The following is a 21,369-nucleotide window of genomic DNA, read 5'->3' as shown; positions in this document are numbered from 1 at the left end:
AAATTACATACTCATATTTATTGTAAATTTCATGAAAACCCTCCAGGGAAGTTGAGCATGCTTCGTTCGAAAACTTGAAAAATGTTGGCAAACTTTTTTTCAATTTTAACCACCGCCCGAATTAAAAAGTTGTCCGATCTTAAAAAAGTCGAGTTAGCGAGAGTCTACTGTATAGGGGGCAGTTCTTAATTCGCAACAGCGTTCTGACGTTGTCCTGGAGCATAAAAATGCAATATGTAGTACTAAAATCCCTATTTTCCACAAGAGAGTGCTGAGAGTAGATTTGTATTTCAGAAGGAGAGGTTGTAGTGTTAGCGATTACCTCCCTTCGCTATTTGAGAGTCGGACCCGAAACATTGGAGTCAATGTTGTCTTCGATCCCGATCGGAGCAGTGGTTTGTGGCTACAGCTATCCACCATAAGCCTCTCTTGCTCCGGAGATCTTAGAAGAACAGCATAGTCATTTCTCTCTTCCATAGATTTGGCTTCAAATAGTATGCCATGTTGCCTCGTGTTTCAATATCACTATTTTGTGTTTTTATCCCATTCCTTGTTAGTACATTAGTCGAAAAAATGCTTTGTTTTAAAAAACTGTTCAAATTCATAAATCATTTGATATACTCCTTATGAACTGCTTAAAATAATAAGTAACTTAATAACTTAATGATAAACTTCAAATTAAAAATCGGTAACTTATTTGGTATACCCAGCAAAACTTCGTTCTGCAATTCCGCAATTTTCTTCTTCTTCCTTTTTTAACGGCAATCTTTCAAAAATCGCACTAGCGATCGTAACGGCAAATAACCAAAGCTATCTAAATTTGTCTCGAGTAAGCGAAATCTATACATCTATAAATCTATACATTTTATTATAAAAATTGACGAAAATATACTTAATGAAATGTAAAGAATAATTCTTTCATAAATAATAAATAATTTTAAAGGCCTCAGCTGAAAATCACATCGTAAAATTTTTTTTTCTTCTCGAGAAAATTCTTGTACATTTTACCAAAAATGCAGAATTTTCGGGCGGGAGTATGTCTAATACTGCTATTTAATCCTTCTCTATAGACAGCATACCCTCGCAGTATTTATATATATAAAGTATATCATGAAAATAGTGATTATAAATTCTACCAAGTTGATAAATAATTTCAGAGAAAATATTCCAAGTCCATTTTGACAGAACTACATCTTGAGGAAAGTGCCGAAAATTCATAAAATTTTCTGGAGAAATTCTGCAGACAATTCTGCAGAATTTTCATACAACGATCGGATCCACCCAGCAAAACTTCGATCTGCAATTCTGCACTTTTGAAATTTTAACGTTTCTTGTCATTCAATCGGATACTTCGTGTGGCTTCGGGATAGTCGTGCGAATTCGTGAGCATCGCAAATTTCTTTCGTGTTTTCTAACCATTTCCTTCCCCTTCGTATTTTCTATTATGGCTGATTTAATAATATTGTATTATTACATTATAATAATATTGTAAAAAAAGAGAGTATTCACGTAAAATTGTTGAAAAAAAATTGAATTTTAAATAAATTGAAATACATATATTTTTATGTAGTTAAAATAATGTTTAGAAACATTAGAAAGGGTAGAAGAAATGTAGATATCATCTAAATACTCTAAAGAAATTCTGCCGATAATTTTAAAATTTTCTATAGAAATTCTGCAGAAAAAAGTCTGCAGAATTTTCATACAACGATCGGATCCACTTTAGAACAAAATTCTGCAGAAATTCTGCTGATTTTTCGACAGTTAGTAATTCAAATCTGACGAATTTCTGCAGAATTTGTCGGGTGGGCACCGGATCCACCGGATCCACCTCTTTAGAACAAAATTCTGCAGAATTTTCGGCAGTTTACATTTTCAAATCTGACGAATTTCTGCAGAATTTGCCGGCTGGGTGGTTCTCATTTTTTTCAATGCACTAAGAAATTTTTTTAGTCTAATTAACTTCAAATGAGTTCGGAAATTGTAAGAAAATGACACAAAATGATAAGTAACTTCACATTTTATCAAACTGGTTACCCCCTTGATTATAATAAAAAGAATAATTCTTATTGGAAAATAATAATTTTAGTGTAAAGACTTACCAAATAATTTGTGAATTTCATAAGATTCATTACAATATTAATTACATTTGTAATATGTACCCTTGTCCATACGGGTTGGGATTTGAGAACTTTTGGGTGCTTTTTGGGTCTTTTTCACAAACTGACAATGTCACATTTGTTTTCTACACGCGCTAATATTTTTGTTTTCCTCTATTTTCCCATATTTTTTGCAAAATGAACAACTTTCGATAATAAAAAGTGAATCCTAAAGATTTCCAGAACTCCTGAGCAACTATTTTACGGTAAGTTTTGTAAAATTAAGAGAAAGAAATGCGAAGAAAACAATAAAATGTTGTTTCTAACCTTACTTTGTCAGGTGGGCAGGAAAATGGGGAAAAAGGCGAAAAAGCGTGGGATTTCTGATAGTGTTTATAATAAGAAGGCTGCTCCTGTAGTGAAGAAAGCCAATCCTTTTGAGAATCACGTCAATAGAACGAAATTCGCCGTGCTGAATAGGAAAACTCAGCATGATCGGGGGATTCCGGGAGTTGCGAGGCAGAGGGCTTTTGACAAGCGAAAAGCCACGCTGGGAGTGGAGTTGATGCAGCATGGGAAAGCTAATAGTTTCAGGGATAGGAGGATTGGTGGGGCAGAGGGTGGAGAGGAAGCATTGAGGGCGAGATTTGTTGCTGAGATGAAGAGTGTCTATGGGGAAAAAAGTGGGCAGTCGAAGAGGAAGAGGCTGTTTAATTTGAATGAGGATGTACTAACGCACAGAGGACAGACAATTGAGAGCATTGAGAAGATGGATGATGGACTGAGTGAGCGGGATGAGGAGGAATCTGACGAGGAAGGTAAGTTGGATGCTAAGTACACGGAAGTGGCTCATTTTGGAGGTGCTGGCAGTGCTAAGGAAGCTCTGGAGGAGATGATAGCTGAGACAAAGAGGCGGAAGGCTGAGATTGCTAGAGAGAAAGATGCTGTCCAGACGATGACGGAGAAATTGGATCAGGATTGGAGGAATTTGATACCGTTGATGGGAAAATTGGCCAGAAGTGATAATGATGAGAGAGTGAAGCCAGATGCTTATGACAGGACCATGCGAGAGATGATTTTTGAGGCGAGGGGAGAGCCTACGGATAAATTGAAGAGTCTGGAGGAGATTGAGAAGGAAGAACGAGAGAAGAGGGCAAGGCTGGAAAGGGCTCAGATGGCCAGGATGAAAGGTGTCACGAAAAAAGACAAAATTCCGCAGCATCGTTCAGTTGATGATCTCGATGATGGCTACACGACCATTGAGGCTCATGACGAAGTCCCAGAAGAGCCTGCAAATTTCCCAGAGCCTCCTCTCGAGGAGCCTGAAGAAGAGACATCGTCTGATGACTCAAGTGACGAGGAAATCGAAGAAGTTCCGGGAAAAGTTCTTCCAAAACCAAATCCTGAATTTTCATTCGATTTTCCGCAATCCTATGAGGATTTTCTGGAATTGATCGAGGAGGATGCTCAGGGGGAACGTCTGGCTGCCCTCCTGGCCAATAGTCATCCAAAACTGGAGCCGGAGAATAAGGAAAAAGTCCCTGTGCTTTTTTCCTATCTCCTTCAGCGTCTAAATGACATTTTTGAGGATTATTCCAAGGAAACTGCAGAGAAATCCTGGAAAATTCTCTCAGGGATTGTGCCTCATCTCTATGACCTGCTGCATCTGAGCCAGGTGGAGTGCGTCGAGCTGTTCCGGGCAGTGCTGACGGAGAAGCAGCAAGAATTCAGGAAGAAGAGGAGCATTTTTCCCGGGATGGATACTTTGGTTTTCCTGAAGATCATCCCGATTCTCTTTTCCACGTCGGATTTCAGGCATAGTGTCGCCACTCCTGGCTTAATCTTCATCAGTCAGATCCTCAGTCACTGTGAATTCCAGAGGCGGACAGATTTTGCCAGAGGAATCCTCCTAATGTGCACAATTCTGGAATTTACTCATCTCTCAAAGAGATTTCTTCCAGCTTTTTGTGTCTCCTTGACTCAGATTCTCACGCTCTGTGCCCCAAGGAGGCCCATTGAGGTGCTCAAAGTCATCCCTCCCTTCAGCACTGAGATGCGTCTAACCCTTTCAGTGGCAGAAAATTGCTCCAAAATTGAGGATTTGAAGATGAATCCGGAAGATTTAATTGACACAAAAGTCACTCAATCCTTCAGAGTTCGACTTCTTCATACAACTTTAGGCCTCAGTGGGCAGTTCCTGGAGCAAATGAGAGACAATCCTGGGGCAAAGTATCTCGCTGAGGACATAGAGAAATGCCTAGAGAAGCTTCCACTTGAAAATTATCCTTCGGACACTCAAAAAATCGCGGAAAAAATCCAGAAACAAATTGGCGAAATCAAAGAAAAACCTCAGAACTACTTGATTCCGCCCAAGAAATCCCAAAAAATCCCTCAACTGAAGCAGATAGATCCCAAAATCAATTCTGCCGTCTTCACGGACAGACGCAAGAGCCAGGTTAAGGATGCAAAAGCACTCAGAGATGCCCTGAGGCACAAAGTCAAGAGGGAGACAAAGAGTGCTCTCCGGGAGATCCGGAGAGATGCAGAATTCATCGGGAAAGTGCGCATCAAGAAGCAAATGCAGCTGGACCGTGAACGAAAGGAAAAAGTCAGAAGAATCTTTGCCGAAGCCTCCGATCAACAGGCTGAACTCAAAGCCCTGGATAGGCACAACAAGAGAAGAAAGAAATAAAATCTGTTTTTTGTTGCTTTATTTCTCAATTATGATTCTTTTGAATAAAAAGATTGACAAAATTTAATCCTATTTTTTTTAACTCCATCCTAAAAATTGTACTTGTCTCTTTTAATTTTTTTGCTTTCCAAATTGCATGAGATTTTTCTTTGAGAGACTTGGTGGGGAAATAAGTGCGATTTTGGTGCATTTTCCCACCTTATACTTGCATCTAATTTCTAAAGAGTATTGCGTTATTTTTTTTTGTTTTCCTTAACTTAGTAATAAAGACAAAATTATCGCCTAAAGATAAAACGTGGATAAACTGACGAACATTTAATAAGATCCACCGGGGACAAGGAAAAGCCGAAAATAATGTTAAGTACACAAAAGAAAAAGTCGCACAGAATGTCTTCAAATTTTTGATGAATTGATAGGGAAGAATTAGAAATAGTTGAGACACACACCAGACAGCAATGACAAAATGCAGTAAGGGTTTTTATAGTGTAAACACGTTAAAAAAAGACACGTTTCCTAGTTAAAAAAATGCAATTTTTAAGTGTTTACGCTATTGGAGTCCCATCTTATTCAGTTTTGAACTCAATTCGAAGGAAAAAATAAATTAAAGAGAGTGTCTTGGCTAAATGTTACCACGCGGTACGGTACGCATCATTTGCAGCTTTTACGTTCACATTTAACTGCGTTTATTTGCATTAACTTTCAATAGAAATGTCTGTAAGCAATTTGTAATGATCGTCTTCAGATTGTTTTAACTGATAAGGGTTATTTTAAATTTTTTATAATTAGCCGAGACACATAGGGTAAATGTCCTAATTCAAAACCATTTCCAGACGCTTTAACGTTGACAGAAGATTCTACACATTAAGTTCAATTTTTTTCTGAAGAGAATTACATAAATTTGCTCCTTTCCTCTTCTAGAATGTTCCTGCTTAGTGAAAATTCTTTAGATATAATTTGAATACTTCTTAAATACAAGAAAAATACGCGACTGTAAAATGCTTCTATTGGAAACAAATTAATCCAAATGGAGACAAGGGAAATTTTCTAATTGGAGACAAACAGTGTAACAGAAACCGTGACGAAAGGCTTCCAAAACTTTATTGAGTTGCTCTTGAGTGCAAGATTTGTTCTTATTCTTGGTCTTATCTCCCTTCCCATCTAAAACAATAAGAAAATCTCTCCAAAAAATCATATTTCCGGGGTTTCCTATTGAAGCATTTGCGGACACTTCAGAAAAACCCTTTGTGTTCACGAAATAGGTAATTATTTCATTTGAAAACTTCACGTAATGTTAACAATAAAGATTAGCAATTAATTTAACTAAAATTAGCCAGAAATGTGACATTAAATGTTAAACAAAACGAATAAACAACAGTCACCTCATTGTGTTTATCATTGGAAAATATGATCGATCGATGGTGAAAGGGTACACTTTTAATTTTTCTGAGAAATTAACAAATTAAAATTTGTGAATATGAATGGATTTTCGCTTTATTTGGAGCAAAATTAACTAAATAATAAAACTGTGGTATAGAAAATATATAAATATAGTAATTAAATACTGTATTTATCGTGAAAACAATGATGTTTCCATTTGGAGTAGCGAAAAAATTCCATTTGGAGCAGGTTTTGAATTAGCCTAATTTACCCTACCACAAAAAGATAAAAGTTAGTCTTTTATGGCGTCTACACATTAGACTAATTTATGTTCATATCGCTCCTTACTTAGAAATTACTAGGGGCCAACTAATTTTCGGCCATTTTTCAGGAGACAACATGAAAGATTCAACTTTGTGTAAATAAGTATCTCAATTTAATGACTGGACAAAAACAATTTATTTCTTTTCTATTTATATGAGCAATAATATAAACATCGAAACTTTTTTATTTTTACCTTTCAAAATATATTTTTTTATGAGTTAGCTCTTTGTCATTCTAAATGATGCGCAAATTTTCATGAAATTAGAATGACAAGGGATCAACTTGCTTGAGTTAGTCCCCTGTTTCACAAAAATTTGAACGAAGAATATATTTTGTGCTTCTTTACTTCAAACAAAATTATGCAAGTAATCAAAAAGATTAAAATTTTGAAAAACTTTTCTAATGGCTCCAGCACACCTTTTAGGTCAGGAAAAATTCATGAAGTCGAAATTCCGGATCCATTTCTTTCTCACGTGTTTTGGATATATCTATCTCATTCTCTCGCACTCTTCTTCTTCTCTTAAACATCACTCCAAATTCAAATTGGTTCAAACGAATTTAGTATGCGAAAGAATGAGATAGTCATATGCAAAATATGTGAGAGAGAAAGGGTTTCGAATTTCGACTTCATGAAATTTTCCTGATCTAAAAGGTGTGCCGGAGCCATAATAACGAAATTTAATGATTTATATCATCTGAAAATTTATTAAATTGTCTTTCTAAGTGCATTAGAATCTCAAAATCGCAAAAAAGTGAGTTGACCCTTTGTAATTTCCAAGAAGCGATGTTGAAGCAAATTGCCTATCCTTGTGTAGGAAAAGCTCTTCAATATGGACATAAATTTCTTTGGTGTGTAGACACCACTAAAGCCTATACACATGATGATAATTTTCGTCAAAACTTGTGTTTTTGACGGAATTTTAAAACTTCCACTGTTCCTCTTATGTAGGCAAGTATTTTTTTTCACAATTCATAGATCAAAATCAATGAAAAAATTTTGCTATACTGAAGATAAGAAAAGAATCAAGTTGAAAATATATGTCAAATGTTTCGGTATCTTAATATTAAAGACACAAACCGTAGATATAATATTTCAATATTTGCAAAATTAGGACGAATATTTTGTCAAGAATTTATGTCAATATTCTGCTTTTAGTATCACAAAATGCAATGGAACCAAAGGGTCCTGAATAAAATCTCAAATCGGTAAGTGTCTCAGCTATTCCCGCGTTTGTACCCACGCTAGAGGCAAAGGAAAATTTTCTGTGTTTTGAATTTCAGGATTTTGAAAATTAATAAATTGAAATTAATATTTAGTTACATGTGAATAAAGCATTAGCTAAGACACTTTAATTTTCAAGTTTTGAATTATACTGCCTTCAATTCTGACATCAAGATCAAGAATTTTTCAATGTATTGGTATTATAAAACTAAAAAAAAAAAACAAAAATGTAAAAAATTTCAACCAAAAATCAAGATCAAAATGTCAAATGTCTTGATGAAATCTTGAAATCGAAGACAGAAACCATGTGGATTTCAATACAGTCAAGTTCCTTAAAACGTTTGACTTGACTTTATTTTCAATTCTGGAACAAATATTTCAAAAATTCAAGATGTCAGATTACTTATTTTCTTGAAATTATTCGAATTACCCCTCGAAAGTGCTTGGAATTATTTACATATATTAACAAGTTGAAGGGTTTGACACAGAATATTCTTGTAAAAAAAGGGTTCAAAAAGGAGATGAATTTGAAGAACATTGCATTGATTTCGTAATTTAATCGAAATGATGAATCAGCTTCATTCGCTGTTGGAGTTTTAAAAATTCGAAGATGAATTTCGAAAGAAGAAAAAATGTTTTCATTCTTGATTCTTGCGAATGGTGGCCAGAGAACTTCCTATTCAAAGGACAATGGGCAAAATGATCCAACTTTTCGCCACGAAAGAGACCCATATACCATTCAATAGATTTTGGCAAAGGTAACAACTTTTGTTCCGGGTCCAACCACAAAAGTATGTAGGAAAAGCATTATAGAGCATAAAACAAATTGTTAAGAAATGTGACGAATTTTTTACAAAACTCCCTTTATACAATAACGATTTATCTTATATTGGTCGTTACAGAGAACAATTTATAAAGGGCTTAAGGAAGATTTTTCTAGAAAAAAACCAAATCTTTATCTCTTTATTTTCACTACAATTTTCCAGATTTACCTAATAAATCCTTGAATATTCTTCAAATTCATAAAAATGATTGTCAGTAGGAAAATGTCTCCTACGCACAAATAATTCCCCTTGAAAAAAGGGTTAAAGCTTCTGAAGATCGCGAGGCCCTAAAAGTTACCGTTATCCAAAACTTTGAATAATTAAGTTCAGTGTAAAAATGTTTTAATAATAAAACCATTTATACTCTGAATCTGAACGTTTTGTTAAAATTCCGTTGGTAACGGTACTTTTAAACTCTATGATCCTCACCAATTCTACTCCTGTTTTAAGGAGAATATTTCTGTAAAGGAGACAAAAAGACTCAATACTTTTAATGGAATTAAAGGACATTTCAGGATATTTGAGGGAAATCTGGATAGTTACAAAGAATGAGGGATAGGATTATGATTTCTTCTAGGAAAATTCTCTTTTACTTTCCTTTAGAAATCGTTCTTTGACAACAACGAATTACAGTGTATCGTTATCGAGAATAAAAGCAAGCTTCATAAAAATAATTATTTTCTTAGGAACACTTATATTTTAAAATATCTTAGAAAATGGACGTAACAGACTATGTGTTGAAGACACACCAAGGACTCCGAAAATACCGGTGGTTTTCCATTACACGAAAAATAGTTTTTCTTTCGTTACCCTGTAATGCGCGATGGCTTTAAAACACGACAAGTTTGTATGGGAGCTACCAGATGGGGCAGTCAGAGGGAAAATCTAAAAATATGTATTTAAAGCTTAAGTCATACATCGACTTTGAGCCGAATTTTATTAAGATCGGTTAAGCCGCTTTCGATAAATAAAATGTTAAAATTGTGAATTTTCAGAAGAATATCATTAATTTTCCAAGGACTGATAGTCCTTTCTGACGCGGGTCTCAGTAATTTTTAAGTTATATCCCAACACCTACAAAATGGGCCTAGTCTCATCTCTGATGAAGGGTTGGACCAGCTCCCATACATTTCTGCTCATTGTCCTTTCAAAGTGTCGAGTGTCAAAATGTATCTGTTTCCCTCATAATCACTGAATAATACTTTTATCAGCTTTTTAATGTGATATTTCATGAATATTCCTGAATTTGCGAGAATTTGATTTGAAAATTCGATAAAAATTCGAAACTGGGTTTTAGTTTTTCGAATATCAATGACTATTTGTGGAAATAGTGGTCCATTTATTTCTTTTATCCAAGACACTTTCCAACTGTAAATGGCAAAATTTTTCAAAAAGTACTGCGTTTTACATTTCGTTCAGTGAGTGTGGAAATTCGTCAAATCTTGCTTTTTATCTAAGACACTGTGAGTCCCACAAATACATCACGTCAGAATATAAAATATTGAACTTGGAAATAATATTTGAGAGCTTCAAATTTTCATCTTGACCTTAATTTCGGGATGGAGGCAATTTTATTATGATACCGTAAGTGCGAGTGACTTTGACCACCTCTTGTTTGTAAGATTTCTTTAATTTTAGAACTTTAAGATGGCCACCGACCCGATCAATAATGTCTGATCGGTGAGAACCGTTCTTAAAGATTAGAATAAAAAAAACTTACGAACAGGAGGAAGTCAAAGTCACCCGCATTTACGGTTTATTTTTTATCTGTACGTACACCCTTGGCGTCTACACACTAAGAGAATTTTTTTTTAAAAATGCCTTTTTAAAAAAAATTTAACGTTTCTGCCTACAAGGATAGAGGAAATTTTCTTTAAAAAGGCATTTTTTAAAAAATTTCTATTAATGTGTAGACGCCCTCTTTTAATCATGATTTTTAGCTAAGACACTTTAAGTTCCACAAATGCAGCGCGCTAGAAGACATCTAGGAAATATCTTGAAATTTTTTACTGTTTGAAATGAGTTTGTTGCTGTTTGGTGTGCGTCTGTACTTAAGTATTTTTCTACTTTTGATGAGTAAAATGTTATCCATATTTCTTCGCATTCGCTGATTGGCTAGAACCTGAAGCTATCCAAAGCTCTAGTCAATCAAAGAACCAATTAAATCCAAAATATTCTGCGAGAATAAATATTTAATCAATTATAAAACCGATTTTAAATTGGACTGAGACAATCTGTACTTCATCGCGGAAAGAAATAAAATTAGCAAAAGGAAGAAATAAAAGACAGCGACTTTTAAAACACAAATTAATTTCTACTTACACAAAAAATATCATACTTTTTTTTTCAATATTTCTTCATTTTTAAGTAATAGCTGTATTATTTGCAATTTTCTCGTGAGATTCGCTAAATGCAGTTATTTTCTTTCCCTCTTTTTTTTTTATTTGTCGTGTAAACTCCCCCATCTTACAAACACTTAAATGGCACTAATATCTATATTTCAAATAAAACTATTTCCTATAGTTACTTTTTTTCCTTCTTTCTCTTTCTCTGTTTTTTTTAACTGTTTTACTTTTCCACGATCTTGTAAAAAAAAATTCTTGCTAAATTCTGGCACTATTTCATTTCAGTTTTATTTAGTTTTTGATTGGAAGGGAAAATTATTTAATTTTTTTTAAAATTTAGTTTTTTTTTTGAAGAATTGAAAGAGTCGTGAAGTTATTTTTAATTTTAGAAACTTAACACAATTGGGATGAAAAATTAAAGTATCCCTTTTTTTAAATTAAAACATGAGAATTGCACATTAAAGAAATTTTAAATAGTGAGAAAAATATTTCTTAAATTCATAAAGTCCAAGATCTTGAAAAAAAATTCTCACTGAAAGGGATTTCATGTTTGGTAAATATATAATAATGTATATTTTTTAAAAAACTTCAAGGCACAATATTTGCTTAAAAATACTTTCTCAAAAAAAAACATTGTTATAGGATTTCTCTGTTGCTGCAAAAATGGGTTTATTTACAAAATTAGTGTTAGAACTTTTTAAACACTTATTTAAAATTCAATAATTATTGCTTGTGAGTTTCTTATCATCTTCTTTCTTTTTTTTAAATTTGTGCGGAGAGAAAATAGTTTTCTTCATCTCAGAAGTGCTTCTATAAAAAATCTTATTAGAGAAAAAATTTACAGTGATTTTAGAATTAAAACAAGTTTATATTAGGAAAAAAAAAACATTCGAGAAAGTGTTTAAGAAATTGCACATAATTGCTTAATAATTTTCTCTAATCCTCCAATATAAAGATTCTTTTTTTCTTTCTTTTTAAATATATAAATCCTAATGTAAATAGCATTTTTCTTCTAATAATAAATTCTATATCTTTTTTTTTCTTTTTTTTCTCAAAATATTCTAAACTTCATTTAAATCTTTTTTCTTAATTTTGATTTGTTAAAGGCCTCTACACTTTGGGAGCATTTTTCATTAAAAATTGCATTTTTGACAGAATTTTAACGTTTCTGCCTACAGCACTGCAGCCAATTTCCTTCAAAAAAGCAATTTTTGACGAAAATTGTTCTCAATGTGTAGACAGCTTAATGGCCTCTACACATTGGGAGCAATTTTTGTCAAAAATTGCTGTTTTGAAGGAAATTCCCTGCAGCCTTGTAGGTGGAAACGTCAAATTTCTGTTAAAAACGCAATTTTTGACGAAAATTTCTCCCAATGTGTAGAGACCTTAAGAGACAAAAATTGGTTATCATGTTACAGAAATTTTTATGTAAATAAAGTAAAATTGTATAAAAAGAAAATTCTAGTACTTACGATTTCAATAAATTTGAAATTATTCATTTTCTCCTTAAATTATTTCGTGATTGTTTTATTATACAATTTTTTTTTTAAATATTAAATGATGATCCATCCTTCCAGGATATTTTCTTAGCATCTCACCTCTTTGGACAGCTTGATCTCTTATTTTCTTTTTCAACACCACACTATTAGATTTATTAATTTTTTTTTAAATTAAACTTGTTTTTTTTTAGTAAACTTTTGAGGCGAGAAGTTCATGAAAATCCTGCTCAATCCGATAAATTGCATTGAAGTTGCACGCGACATGATGATGAGATGATGTTGGGCTGATGATTCATTAATTACTTTTTATCATTTTTTTTTTGCTTGACACACTACAAGTACAAGAAGTAGTAGTGGGTAGTAGGCTGGATGGAGATTAGCACACGTTCAACTTAGCGGACACTTTGAGGCTTGTACTTTAACGTTCACAAATCGTGTGTGATTCTTGCTCTTTTCTTGGCTTTTCGGATTTTTCGCGCACAGACAACACCAGAGAGACCAAAATAGTGGCACCAGAGACAGGTTGTTAGCATTTTTTACCATTATTTTTGTTTTTTGTTTTTTAGATTTTGTTGTTTGTGGGTATAAAAAGAGAAAAAGAAAAAGATAAAACAGACATGTTAGTGAAATTTGTAGAAAATGTCTTTTAAATAAAATTAATAAAATAAATTACTTATTAAAATAGGCTTGGAAGGAAAGTTCAGTTTCTTTCATTTGTTTTTTACTAAATTCATTTTTGAAATCTTATGGCGTTGGCACACCTTTTCAATTGAGTGAAATTCAAAATATTGAAATTCTACCTCTTACTCTTTCAAATTGAAATCAGATATAGCTGTCTCTTTCCGTCAAATGAAATTTCAAATTGAAATTGAAAATAAAATTGAAATTGAAATTTTCATTTGACAGAAAGAGACAAACATATCTTATTTCAGTTTGAAAGAGTAAGAGGTAAAATTTCAATCGATTGAATTTCACTAAATTGAAAAGGTGTGCCAGCGCCATTACAATTAGATTCACTTACTTTTTTCAAGTTAGGAAATTTAAAGTTTCTTTGGATCTAAAAAAAATACTTCGGTATCTGTTAAAGACGGTAAAAACTTAATAAATAAAAGAAAATTATTAATAAGTGGTTAATCATTTCGATAAATTCGAAACAACGTAGTCGTAGAACTCATGAGGAGCCTATGACATCCCGGGGAATTCATGTGAAACCCTCAATTACTCTAAGGGCCCTAATAGACTCAGGATGATCCTCGAGAATATTAGGCTTATACAATTGGGCAGTAAAGTTAAATCGTACTAGAAAGAAAAATCATTACTGCAAAATTTTACAGGCTAAATTTTCAATAGGATCAGCCTGAGTCTATTTGGGCCCTAAAGCGGTCTTCAGACTAAAGGCTTAATCCAGTTCCTGAAGGTCTCAAAATTCTACATCGCAATCAATTTTTTTTTTACTTTTTCAAAGTCAAATAGGTTATTTGTCCTTAAAAAGCAATCCTAAGTTAAATTCATCCAAAAAATCTTGATTGATAAGGAATTAGAAGGGTTAAGGTCTGAAGGCTGTATAAGAACCTACGGCGAACTCGAGTAATTCATAAGAACCTCGAGGGATTCTTGGTGAAAAACTTGAGGAACTCTCGGTGAGATTGATGAATACCGAGGACCCAGAAAACCCAAGGATCCCAAATGAAATTTAGAGAATTCAAGGATTCTTCCGAGAAACTCGAATAATCCGGTAAACTTAAGGAACCCACGAGGAATTCCGGGAACTCGGGGAACCCTAGGAACTTATAAAACCCGAGGAATCCATTGCGAATACAAAAACTTACGCTGTAATTGACGAATTCCAGGCATTCGAGGTCCCAATGAATTATTATAGAACTTAGGAAACTCAGGTAATTTTAAGAATCCACGAGGGACACATGGAGCGCTGGGAGCTCGAGAAACCGACGGCGAATTCAAGAAATGAAGGGAACCTGAGGAATCCACAAGAAACTAGTAAAACCCGAGGAACCCATGGTGAATTCGAGAAACTCACGGGGAAATTGACGACTTCCAGGCATTCGAGGTGCCAATGAATTATTATAGAACTTAGGAAATAGATCTGGGATCTCAGGAAATCCACGACGATGTCGAAGAACTCACGGAGAATTTGATAAACTAGAGGAATCCACGAGGGTGTCCTGGAACCCGGGGAGCTCGAGAAAGCAACAGCGAATTCAAGAAATGAAGGGAATCTGAGAAATCCACAAGAAACTAGTGAAACCCGAAAAACCCATGGCGAACTCTAGAAGCTCGAGGCTATTTTGACGAATCCGAAAAACCCATAGCGAATTTGAGGAACTCGACAGATAAACTCATGGGCAATCAAAAAACGTCACGAGTAATCCGGGACCCTGAGCACGAATAGACTTTATCGAGGAAACCGAGAACTCAAACTTCTTATATAGCATATGAGTTGTCCCTTGGGAAATCATAAATTAAATGAATAAAAAGAATTATTGCTAAATAGCTCCTTAGTTTCTGTGGAGGAGTTGTTTTCAATTTTTAAAATAAGATCCGCCTCTAAATTAATTTAGGTCACGCCCCACAAAATCAAAAATAAACTTTCTTAACACGTATCACTAAAAAGTTTGTGTAAGACTGAAGATCCTTATACCGGCTTCAGGCTGGAGGTTTAGCCCAGTTCCCGAAGGTCTCAAAAATCTAAATAAAAAACATATTTGTTGATTCTTTAAAAGCTAATGGATTATTATTTGTCGTTCGTATCCAATCCCAAGTTACCTTTTCCCTAAAATCTTGCCGGATAAGGAATTAGAGGGACTAATGTCCTTGACAGACCTGAGGATTCGCCGAGAGACGGTTTAGCGTAATTATATTTGAAATAATGGTTAAACTACATTTCTATCATTTTCCACTAAACCGTCTCTCGGCTTAAGTCGCAAGTGTGTCAAGGGCTTAAACCGTATGTCTAATGCGGTCTTCAGACTAGATGTTTAACTTACTTCCCAAAGGTCTCAGAATCTTAAAAAGCAACCAATTTTATTGCTCTCTCTGAATCTAATAGATCATTTGTCCTTAATGATCCAATCCTAAGTTAAATTTTCCAAAATAATCTTGACTGATAAGGAATTATAATAGTTAAGCCATATAGCTAAGTCTTGGGTCTGAAGACCGTATAAGCCTCAGGTCTGAAGCCCGTATTATACTGGCTACAGTATAATACGGGCTTCAGACCCAAGTTTTAGTCATGTGGCTTAACTGCTCTAATTTCTTATAAATAGCGACTCTCCGGAAAAAATTAACTTAGGATTGGATTATCAAAGACAAATGAGCTTGTTCTCAAAGAGAAATAAAATTGCTCGCTATTTAAGATTTTAAGACCTTCGGGAACTGGGTTAAGCCTCTAGTCTGAAGACCGCTTTAGATTTGGAATTGAAGAATCAAGAGATTTTAGATAAAGAGGGATCCGTAAAATTTCGCGCCAATTCGAAGACCACGCCTTCTTCTTCAGCGTATTGCATGACAAAAAATCTCACAATTGGATAAAAGGAAAATGTATAATGGAGAAAGGACAATTCTTAACTGTGTTATCATACTTGCACATTAAAATTTTAATACGATTCACATTAATTGTCGCTGGTGAGAGACCAAAAGTGTAATTTGTGTGTTTGAATCACTTAATATTCAAAATTTGATCTATTTTTTGATAAAAAGGTAGACTTGGCCCGAAAAATTTGATATAAATTGATTTATAGCATTAATGCGAAAAATTAATGCGATTTTCTCTTTAATTTTTTAATGTGAAAAATATTTATGCTTTAGGTAAATTTAAACTTATTTTTGCAGGCCAACTCCACTTCTTTATCAATAAATAGGAAAACCCCAAATATTAAGTGACTCAAAGACACAAATAACATATTTGGACGCTCACAAGCGACAATTAATGTGAATCACATTAAAATTTTAATGTGCAAGTGTGATAACGTCGTAAGAAATATCTCCAGGAAATCGTATGTTTTTTGCCTTTTAAACAAAGTACTTTTCTAGGGGAGTGGCCTAGTTTAAAAGGCGGGGTATTAGAAATTTTCAAAGAGGTATGTAATGGCAGCTTTTGAGGTCGGTTAAATATTTAAATTCTGGAGGGGGCGTCAGCTAAAATTGTACGAGGGAGGAGCTAATTTCTTTATTAGTTCACTTCCTGCAAAATATTGGAGCAAACCAATGTTATTTAAGCCACATTTTTCAATGCTTTCTTTTTAAATTTCCTAAATATTCAATAAAAAATCTATTTTTTTTTTAAAATAAAAACTGAACTTTCCTTGTGATTCACAGTAACACATTCCTCTTTGACCTTTTGCGATGATTCTCTCCACAAGATTATTAATAAACTATAAATTAGATAAAATGGTAAAAGCCATGAAATATTGGGAATGATGGTTAAACAGATGTTTAATCACATGTCAAAAAAAAGGAGAAAGACAAGAGCAAAAGGTAAAAGAGAATGAATTACAAGTGAGATGTCTAATAAAAAACAAAGAATAAAATTATATACATATCCATAACTAATAAAAAAAATAGTAAATAATGTTATTAAATTAACAAAACAAAGTAAGAATATTCCCATATCCAACTAAGGTAATCCAAAAAAAAAAACAATTAAAATTTTATCAATTAACAAATCTTGGCTATTATAATTATTAAAAAAAGGTGAAATATTTTATTAATAGTTTTGTGTTAACTTGGCCTTTGGTTAGTTGATTGCGTTCATAATTTGAATAAAAAAAATAGAGATCATTAATCAACTATTACAAATATTTTATTGATTTATTTTTTAATGTGAATGTGATATTTTTTTCCAATGCTCTGAGAAAAAAATTATTAAGAGAAGACATACAAGTAAAAACAAATTGAAAATGATTGTTTTTTTGACAAGTAAATTTTTGCAAATCCTTGCAATTTGATATATATATTTTTTTAGTTTTTAGAAAGGTGCCATGAAGTGTTAGCATAAAATATATTTTATAATATATATATTTTATTAAATTATTAATTTTTGATAAGAGAATTGCTACATAGATGTGATTATTAAAAATATTATTAATTTGTAATAAAAAAATTAATTAAAAATAGTTAATCATAGTTTTTTTGTAAATTAAAAAAATATTAATCAAAAAATTGTAATAGAGAGTAGAATCAAAAAAAGACATATGTTCGTTTTATTCTGTGGATAATCATCTTTATTACTTCATTACATTTTTGCCTTGATTTTTTTTTTGAAAAAAAAAATATATTTTTAAAAAATTATCTAAATTTTCTCTGTATCATATTTTTTATATGTTCAACAACAAAAAATGACATTCATGTTGCACCATTTATATTTTTTTAATATTTTTTTTGTTCTACTAAGTAGCTCTTCCTTTGCTCTTTGCTCATATTTATCCTTTCTCTCTCTCTCTCTCTACAATAGTATACAAATTATACATAATAGTATAAATATATTTTTAATATAAAATATTTCATCTTTCCACAAAGGCACAAGTCAACGACAATAGTACTTTTTTGCTTCATTCTTTTTTTAATATTCTTATATTTGTCCGTCTCTCGATCATTTGCATTTTCCATCAATAATAAGTTATCTCTTCTGCCTTTTTTGTCGTGTTCTGAATCAACAGAAAGAAAAAATTCGACAAGAGTGCTAAAAAATGCAAATGATGGAAAGATATATTTTTTTCTTACAATCAATATCTTTGTTGCAGGAAAAAAATCTCTAATATTTAATACTTAAAAATGTTTTTCTTTTACTTAAAAATACAAAATGAAAAATAAATTCTGGAAAAGAATTATTCAATTCTTATTTCTTGTTTTTTTTTTTAATATCTCGACACATTCAAATGATGAGAGAAATATTTTATATATTTTTTTTATTTTAATCTTTTAGGAGGGATGTATTTTGCAGGATTTCTCAAAATGGTAACATATGTGGGCATGAACACTGTCTCATTGATTTATTTGTTGTATATTTTGCGTTAAAGTGAGAGAAATCCATGCGTTTTTTTGACTTGTCTTGTGCGAAGGAATTTTTATGGCCATGAGTTTTCGTGGAAAAAAAAAAAGAGTCAGGCTCTAAAATAGAAATCTCTGCCTTAAAAATACACTACATTTTTTTTTTTGCATTTTCTCCACGAGAAAATTTTCTTTTAAATCGTCTCGTGGGGGAAAAATTCTGGCAGCATAAATGCACTTTTCCACTTAAGAACACATTCAAAACATATTAAAAAAAACTCTCTCAAAACATCCTCACACCTAACAAGTTTTTCCCCTTCCCACAGAGATTAATTTTTTATTGGCTACAATTCTGATATATGAGAAAAAAGAACATTTAAAATAGCGAAAACAAAACATTTTGAAGACAATTCCCCAATATTTATCATTTCCTTTGATGTGTTGTGATTTGAATATGTTTATCTCGTTTTAAATTGGCGGTAGAGTTGATTCTTCTAAATAAACCCCGCCCAGTAATTTGAACTAGCCACGCCCTCTTCAAAAAGATATGATCATATTTAAACCTCATCGAGAAGAGTAATTTAATCAAGATATTTCGAAACTGTGTATTTCAATCAATATACATTTTCTACAGACCTTTCTAAAAACAACCTGACAAAAAATAAGCCACGCCCCTTGCAGTACTTCTCATATTTAAAACCTGTGCTTCTACTTTTCAAGACCCTCATGTGCATTTTTTGTAATTTGTAACTGATACTGTGAATAATACTTATGAAAATATGAGACACTTTGCCAGAAATTTCCTATAACCAAAAAAAAACTATACCACGCCCCCTACATCACCTCTGATAAATACACCCCTTTTGTGCTTTTCATAGAAGAATAAAACCTTTGAGAAGACTTTAAAAAACTGTCTATCAATTTGAAAATTTAACCGTGGTATCACACTAGATAATTTCACATTAAAATTTTAATGTGATTCACATTTATTGTTGCTGATATGTGTCCTAATGTGCAATTTTCGTCAAGAGCTTTTAGAAATCGATTCATTTAGTGATAAAAAAGTGGACTAGTCACAAAAATTGATTTAAATAGATTAAAATGGCATAAATACGGTTGATAATTACTGAGCAAATTAATGAGAATTGAGCAAATTTATGAGCAAAATTTGCTCATTTAATTTTTATCAGATACTACTTTATTGAAGTTATTTCGGTAGTTTCTGCGCCACAATTTTCTCACCAATTTATTCGTGATTGAATGATGATGAAGAAAGGACAAAAGACATTGAAAAAGATCGATGAAGAGGATAAGTAAGAGAAAAAGCTAAACAAAAATGTGTTCGATCTACATTTTATATTTCTTCATAAACTTCTAGGATTTCGTGGTCAAATGAGATGGAGGCCGAATTAATTGACGCTGTACATCAAGATTCCGTCATTTGGGACTACAACTGCCGGTAATACAAAAATAGAGGCAGCCGATCTGATGGTTTTCAGGTCGTTTGCGACAAACTGAATGACCAATCGCCGGAACTCACACCTCAGTCGGGATTTGGGTGATATTGGCTCACTCATTTTCGTAGCCCAAAAAGCATTTTTTTCTTAATATAGTCTTGTAGAATTTCTTAAGTAAGGCATTATAGAACCAAAAATATTTTTATTTGCTTATAATGCTCTTGGTACCATTACCGAGACTACTATAAGTAAAGTGACGCACTCTTAAGGATCTTAAGAGCTTCTATAGGAATTTCAGCAGAAAATTCTCACTTTAAGTCTTTCAAAAGTGCACTAAAAGACTTATTTAATACTTGGTTCTATAAGGCAGCTATTTTGCTTCTTGGGAGTCTTCTTTTGAAAATAAAGCCCTACGATTTGAAGCAGCTCTTTAAATTTTTCCGAAGTCATCCGGAGAAAATTATTATGTCCAAAAAAATCGACATAGAGAATTTCAACGACACCTCATCCTTCTTCTCGCTTAGCGGGTCCTTTTGCACAACATAAAATTAGCGTACAGGAGGAAAACTTCCTCTTCTTCACTAAAATCGCACATTTTCGCTCAAGCGACTGAAATGCTTCAAAAACAAAAACACTCATCTGACAACCCGTGTGCCATCGTGACATTGAGCAATTCTAGCAATGTGTCCTGACTAAATCAGCGACATCGAGTGGTTTTAGAAGTTTTAATGAGCAACTTTTCACTTTAACTTTAATGTGAAATTTTCTAGTGTGATAACTCCGGAGACAGTTTAATAGAATCAAACAGTTGATTATAATTTAAAAAGCTTAGAAGCTTTGCAGAATAATTTGAGGCAGTTTTCTGGATATTTATCAGATCCAATAAAATTAGACCACACCCCCTACAACACCGCTGATGATAAAATCTTTTGTCTAGTTTACAAGAAAATTTTTAACAAACAAAATTTGTAATTTGTAATTCAAGTGAGTATTTACGTAAACCATTAATGATGAAAACACGCGATTTTTGGTACAGAGACCAAACAGTATGAGTAAATTTTAAATGGTGCATTCGCGAGATTGCAGTTAAAATCTTTGCTCAGAGATCACAAAATCGCGCGATTTCTGGATAAATATCGCAAAATCGTCAAACCGTAGATCGAGTAAGCCGCAAATTCATTATTTTTTTATTTGCAAGTTCATGTTCGAGTACAATTAATTTGCACAATTTGGGGTGAATAAATGGCAAAAATCGTGCGATTTCAGTTAACAAAGATCGCAAAATTGGGCGATTTTTGCACAGATATCGCACAATCGCGTGATTGTTTATCCTAAAACCGCCAGGTCACAACAGGAGTAAATTTGAAATGGTGAAACCGCGAGATTGCATTTAAAATTTTTGCTCAGAGATCGCAAACTCGTGCGATTTCTCGATAAATATCACAAAATCGTCAAACTGTAGCTCGAGTAAGCCGCAAATCCATTATTTATTTAATTGTAAATTCATGTCCCAGTACAAATAAT

At 33.0% G+C, this 21,369-nt stretch overlaps 2 protein-coding genes across 2 annotated transcripts in view; one reads left to right on the top strand and one right to left on the bottom strand.

The window, feature by feature from the left end:
* Positions 1 to 2,217: 2,217 nt before the first annotated feature.
* LOC129798532 (nucleolar protein 14 homolog) lies at positions 2,218 to 4,858 on the top strand. Its single transcript, XM_055841731.1, has 2 exons — positions 2,218 to 2,365; positions 2,440 to 4,858. Exon 2 carries the CDS (start codon positions 2,452 to 2,454, stop codon positions 4,789 to 4,791), a length of 2,340 nt encoding a protein of 779 aa, XP_055697706.1. The 5' UTR covers positions 2,218 to 2,365; positions 2,440 to 2,451; the 3' UTR covers positions 4,792 to 4,858.
* Positions 4,859 to 11,168: 6,310 nt separating this feature from the next.
* LOC129798513 (protein held out wings) overlaps positions 11,169 to 21,369 on the bottom strand; it is an 82,291-nt gene continuing 72,090 nt past the window's right edge. Inside the window, exon 7 of the mRNA XM_055841712.1 lies at positions 11,169 to 12,842. Coding sequence (XP_055697687.1) covers positions 12,808 to 12,842 — 35 coding nt within the window. The 3' untranslated portion in view covers positions 11,169 to 12,807. The remainder of the gene's footprint in view (positions 12,843 to 21,369) is intronic.

The sequence above is a fragment of the Phlebotomus papatasi genome, chromosome 1, assembly GCF_024763615.1.
Source record: "Phlebotomus papatasi isolate M1 chromosome 1, Ppap_2.1, whole genome shotgun sequence".
NCBI lineage: Eukaryota > Metazoa > Arthropoda > Insecta > Diptera > Psychodidae > Phlebotomus > Phlebotomus papatasi.
The sequence above is the reverse complement of the archived record's forward strand: the minus strand, read 5'-3'. Positions and strand labels throughout refer to the sequence as shown.